At 37.4% G+C, this 13,869-nt stretch overlaps 1 protein-coding gene across 1 annotated transcript in view; it reads right to left on the bottom strand.

Annotated features, from left to right (window-relative positions):
- ADAM28 (ADAM metallopeptidase domain 28) overlaps positions 1–7,352 on the bottom strand; it is a 67,821-nt gene extending 60,469 nt beyond the window's left edge. Inside the window, 2 exon segments of the mRNA XM_027772823.1 lie at positions 770–873; positions 7,218–7,352. Coding sequence (XP_027628624.1) covers positions 770–873; positions 7,218–7,269 — 156 coding nt within the window. The 5' untranslated portion in view covers positions 7,270–7,352.
- Between the last annotated feature and the right edge of the window lie 6,517 nt (positions 7,353–13,869).

Here is a 13,869-nt window from a genome sequence, read left to right as displayed (position 1 = left end):
CCTTGTTTTTGGCTTCAGCTGGTTGGCCCAGAGGCCACACGCCCTCGCTGGAGGTAGGGGGGGGCGCGCCAAGGCGTCACCTGCCGCTGCCTTGGCGCGGGTCCCGGGGGGAACGCGCTGAGCCCGGGAGGGCCCGCGCAAGTCCCGCCGCCAGTCGCAGCCATGGCGCGGGGCCCGCTTCCAGTGTGCTTTTGAAGTCACCAGATCAGGGACTCAACCACGTTCTGCCTTGTAGGATCAGGCTCCCTTCACCACTAGGCCACGGATCAGCCCCACCTACAATATTTTCTATTCTACTATTTTAATATCACAATTTGTGTATGTGGATAGATATATAATAGATACAAGTGTATCAAATGTTCTTTGGAAGTACTCAAAATAAATTATCATAAAATATTAAGGTTTTATTTTGAGTAAACGTAGTCAGTTTATTTCACTTCTCTAAGAATTTTGATTTGTAAAATGAGGCTAATAATAGAACTTTGGGTTATAATGAAAATTTAAAAAGATATGTAGAAAAATATGTAATCATTATTTTTATTTAACTCCAAGGAGTAATAGTTTAAAACTTGTAAAGTCCACTTGACATACACATACATATACATACACCACATAGACACACATGTATACACACATTTCATAGATCTCTCACATGTATGTGTGTGTGTGTGTGTGTATATATATATATATAAAACCATGTGTGTCAAGGTATATATATTATAATATATATATATAAAACCAAGATTACTCAATTAATTAAAAGCCATACCTGTTGTTCTGACTCTTTGACCTCCCTTTTATGTACCGGATGAAGTCTTACAGGATAAACCACTTCATATGTCTTTTGCTCAGGGAGTTCTTTCATAGCACTTGCTGAGAAAAAAAGGAGAAAGAAAGTGAGGAAGAAAAGAAAAGACTTAGCTAAAGACCTGAATCAGCGGGTTGGCAATAGTAATCCTTGTTACATTTCCAGGAAGTGATGTCACGCTCACAGTCCTAAGTGATTTTTGCCAGAGTTATGGACGTGCTGACACTAGAAGGGATTGACAGAATCAGAAACCCACTCTTTATCTCAAGTCATTATTTTAGCCAATATCGTCCAATAATTTTCCATTAGAAGTTTACAAGTATTGCTCTACTTAGTGAAGATAATATTTTTAAAAATTTTCCCATTTCTCTTTGTTATCTTGGGTCCCTAGAGCAGCTTTCCATGCAGCCATATAGCAGAAGTCCAGGCAAAAGGAAAGGAAGGCAGAAGACAAACTCATCCTCTAAGAAACGAATCAGATATGGAAGATTTACTGCTGAGTGAAGCAAGCCAGGCTATGAAGAAGAGACACTGATGTACCCACTTAATATATACCTTGTGTCCACACTCTGTAACTGAAACTGATGGGCTAAAGGATGTACAAACACAAGAGATGGGTGTGAATGCCAGATGTGGTATGTGTGGAGGAGTGAGGTCTGGGGAAAAACATTTGGAGGAGGGATACGGAGACAGCATTGTTGAGACAGGGAGGTAGTGTTGTTATATTTTGATCAACTGGACTGGGGAGAAATGTTCACATATTGAAATGATCACCTTGTAAGCTAAACAATGTGATTGAATGTATTTTAAAAAATGTAAATAAATAAATAAATTAAAATTTAAAAAAAAGAAACGAACCAGTCGCAGCATAATGAGTTGAAACACTCTGAAAACCACACAATGGTATACAAATAAAGTAACTTATGTACTAGCTTATGCCATCTTTTAAAAAATTTTCTCACAGAGTGCATGCACTTGCCAGAGAGAGAGAGAAAGTGAGAAAGCATCCACCCACCCCAGGGATGACAGCCATATGACCCTTCTCCTCCAGTTTCCCCTCAGGATTTTGGACATGCATGTCCATATGCCCAGTGTGTTCCCCAAGCTGTGGGTCCAGGACTCGAACCTTATGTCTGGCCATGTGTGATACAGCCATCTCAATCACCAGGCTCCAGCCAGTTTTTTATTCTAGTATATATTTTTCTTAGATTTGCCATTAGCCATGTTTTATACTAATGGAAGAAACTATGTCACAATAATAGAAGTTTCTTTTTCATAGTTCATAGTTTGGGTTGACAATAGCAATACAAATAAACCTTTGTTTTTGCAGACAAAGTATGACAATTAGGGAAGCACACAATTTGAACAGAACTGCTGGACTGAAAGGCCTATTTTGTGCCTACAGACATGTTGAAAGAGAACTAGAAAGTTATCTGACCCAACCTGCCTGTTTCTTTGAATGCTCATCCCCATGTTATTGATAGAAGTCATTTTAGAGGGGAAAAAAAATCAGTTTTACCAAATCTACCACTAGATTTTATACATTCTCTGTTTGAGGTATATTCATTTATTTTTCCATGAGAAAGAGAGACAAAAAGTGAGAGAGGTATCCCCAGAACAGTCCTTATGCTACAATCTACTTCAAATATCGCCCATCCAGATCATAAGGATGTTTGTATGTATCAGGGGTACAAAAGGATGTCCCAGGATATGAACCCATTACCCACCCATGTGGGTCCAATTGTGTTACCACTGGACCACTATCTGGCCTTCTATCTTGTTGTTGAATTGTCCACATGGTCTGGTCCCTGCATACCTAAGAAAACATCAACAGACTTACTATTTGGCTCCTGGAGGTGGCTGAAAATAGCTTACAGTAGGAACCAGAATACAGAGTGAGGACCCAGTCCAACAATTTACCGAGGCAGTGAATGGACAGGCTTTATTCTCTTCTCTGGGTAATGACGAGGAAGGTCTCAAGGTAATCTTAGCTCATTAAGAGGTCTCTAAACATAATCTTAGCTCGTTAGAAGGTCTCTAAAGATAATCTTAGCTCATTTAAGTTCACAAACTTAAATTCTATCACAAAATATGAATTGATGTTACTGTGATTGGTCTGGTCTATTAACACACATAACTGAAGCATTCAATAAATAATTACTTGTCAGTCACTTTTGGAGGACTGTAGTCTTACCCTAATGACATCCCAGAAATCAAAACATTCATACTAGTAAAAGTGATTAAATTGGCTAAAAACTCATTGAGTAAAAAATTGGGTGTTAGACAGGTTTTTTTTTTTAAGTGACTTGAGATTTACTTTTAAGGAATTTTCATAAACACATAAATCTATGGCATCGAAACTAGAATACTTCAATTTAGGGTTTAGTTTTAATTTTTAATTGTTTGAAAAAGGGGCAGATTTTGCACTTGCTAATGCTAGTTTAAGTTGTCTATACTTTTATGCTAAGAAATACATAATCTCCTATAACCTCTTAGAAGAGAGTATGATCATTTGGATAGCTAAGTTGTAATTAATAATAAAATAAGCATTAATGTATTGTCATACTTCAAGAACATCAGCAGGTCCTTTGATTACTCAGTTGTCATGGAGGTAATCACTTTTATTTCTATTTATTTAATCTGTTGTAATAAAATCATGACATTAGTTATGAAAAATTTCATAACATGTTCAAAAGCCTACAGGAATATTAAATTAATTATTTTCTTTCCATCCAGTTAAGAGTTCTATATTTATTTCAAAATAATAAGATGTCAAGATATAAGTATTTCAAAATAATAAGATGTCAAGATATAAGAAAATTACTCTTATCAGAAATTAACTGATAGTATCAACATAATTCCCTTCTGCTTCTTTTAATTCTTCAATACTAAAGTAGCATAGTGGGTCAGCAGGTGGTGTGGTAGTTAGGGGTGTTGTACTCCCATATGGCCCACTGCAGTTAGAGTCCCAGACCTGGTTGCTTGCTTTCTCACTTTCTCTCTCTCACTCTGCCCCTCTCTGGTCAAATTGAAAAATAAGTAAATAAATTAATACAGTTAAATAAAATAATAAGAAAAACCATAAGGTGTCAACATGCTGCCTGGTGAATTAGAGTGCCTCGTCAATGCAAATAATCCTGCTAATATGAGTTTGTGAAGCCATGTTTCACTGTCACAGCCACAGGATCTCTTAAAAAGCTTTACTAGTGGTTTTCATTCATAACATGTGATTCTAACAGGAAATATTACAGCAGGTTGCCATTAGGTCATAAAATAATAGAGTGCCCACCTGATTGTACAAAATCAAACGGCAGTAACGCATACACTTCTTGTTCAGCAGTAGTGAGTTGGGAAACAGGCCTACAGGGCCAACACAAAGTTCGTCTGACTTATATACTGATCTCCATGTTCCTAGCTAGTGTTTAAATCCTAATGTCTCATAAAATGAGAAATTACCAACTGGCTCTTAAATATTCACTTGGAATACATAAGTTAGTTATAAAACCTATTTCCAACTCTTCGTTTGCCCAAGCGCTTCCAGATGGAAATCAATAACAACAACAACAAAAAGTCAAAACAAAACCAAACCAAAGAAAGAAAGAGCATTTATCTGAAAAGGCTTTGTTTGGTAACTTCTCGTTCTCTTTACTTTGAAGTGAGTACATTTCCCAACTTTCTAAACCCAGTATGTTCTCAAAAAAAAAAAAGAATTTCCCTTAAAGGCTCTGATTTTCTGGAAACCTAGAATGCCCCTGAAAGAATGAGGTCTGAGATACAATTTACACAGCTGCTATTGGGATGTAAGAAACCTAAGTCTTACTTGGCTCATTCATCCTCAAGTTTGACGGAGATGATGCAGCCTCCTCCCAGCTGAATAACATCAAGTTAATTATTTCTAAGCCTTTGGAACAAACACAACTAACTGTCATCCAGGGATTACACAAATCCAAGGTGTAACACAATATGTTTTAACGAATTCATTTTAATACATGATTTTCTCTCCCACAGAATTCACAAGCTGGATTAGTTTAGACCTATGAAACTGGATCAAGTAAAAAAAACTGTTATTTTGTTTGTGATTAGATTTTTTTTTTTTTACTGTTTATTAGTTTTAGAAAGCTAAAAGCTCATTAACGAGATTAATAACAGACAGTGGTCGTCTGCATTCGACTTTGTTAATGTGTTTAGACCATTTTCAAGATTATATTTGTACGTAATACTGACATTTTAATTTTTGTTTAAATTTGTTCAAACTGTTAAACACAATATCTTTCCAAACGAAATACATAACATTAACCCTTGAATCAGACTTTATGCAATGATTCTGACTTAAGTTCTGAGGCTCTCTATATCCTCTCAAACTACCTTTTGATTTTTAACTTCATGCACCAAAAGTGAGTGCAAACATTGAGGGAAAACACACACATACAAAGGTACACACACACATGTCACAATTAAGTTTATTATTTTATATATTAAGGTTAAGTTCCATTTACTCTTTTGGGTCTTCTAGACACTTTAAGATGACAAGAAGGAACTGCTAGCTCAAAATAAAATAATTTCAAAAAGTACCATACCTCCCGCATATTCTGCTGGAATATGGTAAAGACCAACTCCTTAGTCAATGTACTCACTCACTTCCTCACCCCAAAAAAAACACTTGTCATACCCTTTTAAATATTTGTTTTTTGTTCTCCTAGGGTGAAATCCCATAAGTCGGTTTTCTCAAGAGAATGTAAGGCTCATTAGAAACAGCTGGTCTTACTTTATACCTCACTCTTTTATTTCATGTATAGGAGAACTAGGAGCAAGCGATGGTCAAAAAAGCAAGTGTGTACTATTTAGACAATGAAGACAGAGAAACCAAGGAACAGATGGCCAGTGAAAACTGCTTCACTTCTTACATTCTGGCTGGAAAACTGCAAAGGGAATCATAACAGAGATTTTTCAGGGATCACGGAGACACCCTTGAAAATATGTGATGGAAGGTAAAAAGAGGGACAACTTTCCATACAAGGTAAAGGGGGGCAGCTTTCTGTCTGTGCCTTGGTTCTCATAAGAGCAACTCCAGAACCTCTGTCCCCATCACCACATTCTTGGCTAATGTCATGAGCTGTGGCATAACCTCTAAAGAAGTTGTATCTCTTGGTGCCATGTCCAATGCAGTCAGGGGAATGCAATCAACTGGTATGGCCATTTGACTGGAGTGGCCGGGCCCAGAATTAGTCATGGGACTCTTAAAGAATACAGCTTGGGGGAACCAGCAGTTAGCGTAATGGCTATGTCGCTGGACTCCCACGTAGTCGACCATGGTTTGCGTCCCGGACACGGTGGCTTAGAACTCACGCCGGGCGCATGTGCGTGCGTGCCCAAGAGCCCTAGAAGAGAATGGAGGAGAAGGGATTGTGGCGTGACCATCCCCCCTGGGGGGTGATTTCTCGCTTTCTGTCTCTATGTCTCTCTCTGTCTGTCTGGCGAGCGCACGCACCCTATAGCGAAAACCTCTCAAAAAAAAAAAAAAAAAATACAGCTTGATCTTTCTGCTTCTGAACATAGCTAGTACCCAAGCAACCCTAAGTTTTAAGTAACAGAGGGGCCCCAAAGAGTTGTTAGTGATCATATTTTTGAGGAATACAGGGAAAGAAGGTTTCTACTAAATTTGACTCAAAAGGTAGGAATTTTACGCTAATAACTTAAACCCCTAGCATCAGAGCTATATTGAAAGACAATAAGTAAAATTTTTATAAGTCTGAATAATAAAAGACATGCTTTTCATAATTTATTATTAAAATAGTATTCCTTAACTTGTAAATTCTTAAATGTTTGAAATAGAAGTGAATTATCAACTTAAGTTTAACAATAACATTGTTCTCTTGAGTAGTATCACAATGCCTTATACATATAAAATTGGTAAACTGTTTGTTTCCAATGAGGCACATTTATTATCACCAGTACTGAAAGAACTAAGTATAAAAATGGGCCCTCAAAAGAAACAAAAGGAGCTAAAGTGGCCCAGTAATAATAGATATTTTTCAAAGCCTTCTACCAGTCAAATCTGCTACATCTTTACCGCACTAAAAATGATAAGGTGAGTTTTGACAAATTACACTTTTGACTGAATGATTGTATTCATTAGTTAAATAGATCAGATATTAAATAGATCAATCACAATTCAAAACTCCTATTATCTTTTCTTTACATTGAGTCTTTTCATCAGTCATAGCCCCCAAAGCAGGAGATTAAATCCGGCCCAACTGGTTAGTAAAACTGGATCAGAGGAAAAAAAAAAAAAAAACAGAAATCCCAACCAGTGGAAATATCTTATACCATTAAACTGCTGGGAAGAGATGAAAAACAATCAGTTCACTAATACACTTCGCAGAATCTAAAAAAAGAGATGAACACCCACCTGGAACTGTAGAAAGAAGGAAAGTGACTATCGGAAGAAGTCTTTGCAACATGCCGGGTGATTTCAAGAGCTCAGGGCTGGCCCTTTGCACTCAGACCTGTGCTGCTGGGTTTGTGCCTGACTTCTCTCAAGTGAGACAGAATGAAACTCCCAGGTTCATTCTTGTCTAGCTTCAGGAAGTGTTTACTAAAGGTGTTGCACAACCTGGGAGCCCTGGTGCTGCAACAATGGCTCAGCAGGCGGAAGTCCTCCTGACTAACTTCTGGCTCTCACATGCCTTTATCCTAAACTTTCCTCTCTCCTTCTCCATCCTCCTTACTCTAAAATCAAACATTTCCAATATATTACCACAGCATAATTAGCCACAGAGCACTGACTGCTTTGATGTAGCTTGATAAATGTGCTAGTCATTTATCACATCCATAATACACGCTATGTATAACACACGGATATATGTAAATATATATTCATATAAGTAAAGGCTTTTGTTGTCATGTTAGGCAAAAAAATTATTGAGAATGCTATTTCCTCATGTTGTTTGGTGGAACACTTTCTAATTTAACCTAATGATTATTTAAAATTCTCTGTTCTAACTATCTTTTGGAACCCAATAGTGCTCTCAGGGAGCCTAATCTATTGTGAAATAAAAACATGTGATGGGCAGCTCAATCCCACATGGTTGACTTTGTGGTTTGAGTCTAGGTGCCCAAAATCCCAAGAAGAGAATGGAGGAGATGCGATTGTGGTGTGGCCATCCCCACTGAGGGTGATTTCTCACTTTTCCTCTCTTTGACTCTCTCTGGCTAACATATGCCCTATAGCAAACAAATAAATGACAACAATGTATGATAATATAAGCATCAACAAGCATCAGGTTTTTTGAATCCCTGGGGGTATTTGTATCAGAATTGACAACCAGAGGGAATAACAAGACTTCAAGACCCAAAGGATAAAATTTCCAGATAAATTTCATGATTATACTCTGGTGGTAGTGAGGCTAAATTGGGCATGTCCAGAAATCCTACTGTATAACAATAAAATAACCATTATTACTGGTTCAGATGCTTATTAAGTTCCAGGCATTCTCCTAAGAGCTTTATACTTACTATCATATTAATGATACTTCTGTGTGATAAATACTATTTTATCCCCATTTTGTAGATGAAAAAAATGGGGCTTAAAAAGATAAAAAGAATTTAAAAGATTGACTCACTTGTCTTCATTGTATTGATTAAAATGATGAAGCAGATAAAGTTACTTTAATAAGTGGAAAAGGTGGGATTCAATTGAGTTGTTGGCTGAGCTCTTAATCATGTACTCTAAGCTTTCCAGCTGCTTAGCTGACTTACACTCCCAGTCTTATTCTACTGATAAGATTTATCTCAAGTAGAAATAATCTTGAGGATGTCGTATTACTATAAAATCCATTCCTGGTTAACTGTAATTATGCATTGGTTTATGGATTCTGGAGCAAAATCTCATACCAGAGTAGTTTCAATGAAACAAAATGTCTCTGAATGATTAAAAAGTCAACAACCACAAGATTTTGGAATCTAGCTCTTGAGTACTTCAACCATCAGGATAGGGAATCTCACAGATATTTTGCTTCTTCAACCCAAATGTTATAGCTTTCTTTTCCAGGAATTATAAAAAGTGCATCCGGGAACCAGCAGTTAGCGTAATGGCTATGTCGCTGGATTCCCACGTAGGCGACCGCGGTTTGCGGACCGGACCCGGTGGCTTAAAACTCACGCCGGGCGCGTGTGCGTGCGTGCCCAAGATCCCGAGAGGAGAATGGAGGAGAAGGGATTGCGGCGTGACCATCCCCCCTGGGGGGTGATTTCTCGCTTTCTGTCTCTATGTCTCTCTCTGTCTGTCTGGCGAGCGCACGCGCCCTATAGCGAAAATCTCTCCAAAAAAAAAAAAGAAAAAAAAAGCGCATCCACTTTTTAATTATTATATTTTAAAAATGAACTTAATACATATTCATTAGTATCTAGTATGCATCACACACTGGGATCACGATAGAAAAACCTAATTGCTTCCTTTAAGATGTTTACAGTCTGATGAGGGAGACAGGTAAGCTCATGACCATGGAACAGCTCAAAGTGAGTCCTTGTTGAGCATTTCTAATCCAAAAATTTGAAAGCCCAAATGCTCCAAAATCCAAACGTTTTAGCGCTGACGTAACACCCCAACTGGAAAATTTCACACCTTACTTCATGTGACAGGTCACAGTAAAAACACTGCAATACAAAAATATAAGATTACGTCCAGCTAAAATTGTAAGGTATACGTAAAATATGAGTTTTGTGTTTGGGCGTGGGTCCCATCCCTATCACATTAAGTATATACACATATTCTAACATATGAAAAATTGAAATCTGAAGCACTTCTGGTCCCTAGTATTTCAGATAAGGGATATTCAATCTGTACTACCTGTACGTATCATCATAATATGTGTTTAGTGCAATGATAAATTTATAGCTAGAACCTAGAGGTCTACAACAAGCAGGTCATGAAAGGTATTCTGGAAGCCAGAACAAGGAGGTAAGTGAAGAAGTAACTCTGAGAAGAAGTAAAGAGGATATAGCACATTAATTTATTGCTCATAACATTTTAGTACTGATGAAGCAAGAGTGTGTGGGTGAATGGGAAGAGATCCCACTAAGTACAAAAAATAAAAAATAACAAAAAAGCAATGCCTCAGAAGTGATTTCTCTCTCTGTCTCTGTCCTCTGTCTCTCTCTGTGATTAGTGCACACTTCTCAGAGGCAAAAAAAAAAAAAAAATTAAATAAAGAAAGAAGGAAAACAAACAACAAAAAAAACTAAAAAAAAATTATGTTTCCCTTTTTTGTTTTGTTTTGTTTTAGAGGTTTTTCCTATAGGGCATGTGTGCTCACCAGAAAGACAGAGAGACAGAGAGACAGAAATGAGCAATCACACCCCCCAGGGGGGATGGCCATGCCGCAATCCCCTCTCCTCCATTCTCCTCTCGGGATATTGGGCATGCATGTACATACACCCAACGTGAGTTTAAGCCACCGGGTCTGGGACTCGAACCACGATCCAGTACATGGCAGTCCAGTGACGTAGTCATTAGGCCATCTGCTGGTCCCTATGCTTCACCTCTGATTGGGTTTATTGAGTACAGTAGTTTATACATTTGCCTCTTTAGATGGGGAATGCCTTGGAAATGGGCAATGATCAATGTCTACATGCTGACTCTTGTGGCATTTCGTTTTATTTTAATTTGAGTTTATTCATTTATTTTCTCTGTGTGAGAGAGAAACAGAGAAAAAAGAGAAAGAGAGATACATTCAGGCATTCAGGTACCCTTAATAGGGTCTGCATGCTCTAATCCACCCCAAATCTTTGCCAGCCCCTATCATGGGTGTGCACGCACACACATGCACACATGCACACACACACACACACACACACACACACAGTGCGTCCAGAGAGGCCTCAGGATGTGAACACACATTCTTTCTCATGTGGCCCCAGTTGTGCTACCTCTGTGCCACCACCTCGCCCTGCGTGTAGCATTTTAAATTCGCAGTTTTTCTTCAGTTCTTCATAAATCTCCCATAGTCATGATATGCCTTTGACTACAGTTTCTTTCACCTATTATTCTCATAATTTCTGGTCAGTCTTCATGGCCTGAGTTATATTTATACTCAGAAAATTTATACCAATTTCTAAATAAATTTTATTCTTTCCTTCCTGGTTATCTCCTCAAAGATGAATCAAGCAAGCATAAAAGTTTAATGTTGACATCTGGCTTAATGTTTCCCTTTGTTTCTCTGTCATAGATGCTGCATTATTACCTACCTACATCCGTTATCATGTAATTTGTCAAACTCTTTGTCAAAACAGAATAAATGGCAGAAGGAAGAGCTGTCTGTGGTAATAACATACATTTCATTATATGATAAATTCAGAATACTGCAGTGGAATAAGAAAAATATAAGCTGCCACTCAGAACATTTTTGCTTACAGGGTCACATATATACATATATGTAATAATATATATGCATATACATGTTATTATTTAGTCATTATTTAGTATATGTGTATATATACATGAGTAGGTCTTCAAAAAGTTCTTGGAGGGGCCAGCTGTGGTGGTTAGTACTCAGGACTCCTACATGTCCAACTGAGGTTCAAGTCCCAGATCTGGTTGCTTGTTTTCTCTTTCTTACTTTCTCTCTGTTAATTGCATATACCCTAAGGTAAAAGTTATCACTAAAAATAATGATAATAATAAATACGATAAATAAATGTTTTTAAAAGTGATTAAAATGAAGTTCTTGGGAAAAGCTTATTCTAAAACACTGCATGAATGTCAAAAGATTTTTGCACCAAAATTAACTTGTACTTTTTTTTTTTTTTTTCAGTTCTTGCTATAAGGTATGTGTACTAGCCAGAGAGAGACAAAGAGGGAGAGAGAGGGAAAGTAAGAAATTATTCCCTAGGGGAGTGAACCATACCACAATCCCTTTCCTGCCAGTCTTCTTTCCAGATTTTGGACACATACATACATGTGCCCAGAGTGATTTTCACGCTCCAAGATCCAGAACTTGAAATGCACAGCTAGCCATGTGGGATTCAGTGCCTAAATCCTCATGCCACCCACCTGCTGACCCATAAATTTGTACTTTAATTCCATTTTTCTATGAACTTCTTGAAGTTCCCTTGGGTGTGCATGTTTGTACATATGTGTGTGTGTATGCATGTGCATATATATACACACACACATACATACACACATATACATACATTTACATACATAAAGTGTGTGTGTGTTTATTTAGAGTAGTACTGTACTGTATTTCAGAAGAAGTATTCAGTGTTGTGAGGAAAAATGTAGAACAGCATAAATTGAATTTGAATTTTAGAGCATTTATTTGGCAGAATTATAGAGAATGGCTAAAGCCAGATAAAAGTAGAGCAAAGGAAATAAATTACAGTGAAAATGAGAGCATAAAGGTCTGAATTCAAATGGAAGTAACAGGGGAAAGAAAGAAGGGAACAGCCTTGAGAAATATCTAGGAAGTAAAATTAGTAAGACTTGGTTACTAATTAGATATGGGGGTGCTGAAATTAACAGCATTTATTTTTAATTAAATATTTATTTTATGGTCACAATGTACTAACTACAACATTTGGCTTTGGGGACTAAGCTTTGAACACAGAGACAAAGCTTTATAGCTATATGGAGCTTAGAATCCAGTTGGAATGGGAGAACAGGCAAAACAAAGCTACGAAGAAAATAAAACAGGATAATAAGTTTTGAAAGAACGTTCATTTTTTGCTCCTAATGTTTCCTCCTGGGAAGGATGTTTGTTACAAAACCTTGTGGCTCTAGTTGTTTTAACAGGCCCTTTGTTCTACCAATTTATCCAGCTCCCTCTTCTTTTCTTTTTCTTAGGAGCACATTTTTTTCTCCATCTTTAAGTGTTCAAGGGGCAGTGGAGATCATTCTTCACAGGTGGAAGTAGATTGCCTTGCAGAATTCTTGGGATTTAGGTGAGCCTGCTGAATTCTGGAAAATAGCCTTGCCCAAAGTTATAAAGTTATACAAGTGACATCTTTTTGTTGTTTTTATATTCTGCTTTATCAATCATAAGGGTACTCTAGTCATTATCCTCCTTAACTTTGCCTTATATTTCAGATGATTCAGAAATCTCCTAGGGAATATAAATATTTTTAACTGGTCTATCTTAAAGTCCAACACACAGGAATAGGAAAGGAGTAGAGTGGGGGCTATTTTGGCTTCTCTCAAGAGGTAGCATTATGTTGGACTCCAAATAATGTGAACTCAGTTGTGAAATTGTGAGGGAAGAGCATTTCAGGCAGAACGAACATTATTGCAAAATTTTGTGGCTGAAGCACCATCCACATATCCAAGAACAAAAAGGAGACCCATGTGGGTAGAGGAAGTAAAGGGGAGGCAAATTAGCAGCTGAGTCAAAGGGCCAAATAATAGTGAGACTCAAAGTGTCTCAAGTGCAAATGCAATGGGAAGTCCTTTGTGGAAATCAAGCAAGGAGCAACATAAATGGTTTCATGTTTCTAAAGGATTATCTACATAGTAAAGAGAGTTACAGAAAGAGATCAGGAGTGGAAGGAGAGAAAACAACTTAGAGGCGATGAAAATAGTTGCCTGGGAAACAATGGGCCAGAGTTGTAGCAGTGAAATGGAAGTCACGGCTAAGTTTAGAGGCATATTTAGGAAGTAAAAATGGCATTTACTAATGGTTTCACCTCCCTGAGTTTTACATGGGAATTTGAGTAGGCAACTGTATTGCTTCTTGAGAGAGGAGATGCACACAATCGAGTAGGTGAGAGAAAAAAAAAATAGATATATAGATAAGATAGTCTGAAACATGTTCCATATAGACAGGGCTGGCTATCTAGTCATTAATTAGAAACCTGGGTCTGAAACTCAGCATAGAGCCTATATAAAAATAATAATAAATACCATAAATGCAATTGTTGTGTGGTGGTCTCTGGATATTTATTTTATTCAAGTCTTAAAATACTTAAAAAAATAATTGCCTAGAGCCATCAATTTGAATAGGTGAGAGATCATGTCCAGAACTCATCCCAAGGTGGATTATTATTGAAGTATCAGAAGAATGTCA

This window comes from Tupaia chinensis, unplaced genomic scaffold (genome assembly GCF_000334495.1).
Source record: "Tupaia chinensis unplaced genomic scaffold, TupChi_1.0 Scaffold000039_1, whole genome shotgun sequence".
In the NCBI taxonomy this organism is placed as follows: Eukaryota; Metazoa; Chordata; class Mammalia; order Scandentia; family Tupaiidae; genus Tupaia; species Tupaia belangeri.
This window is presented reverse-complemented; position numbering and strand designations above follow the sequence as displayed.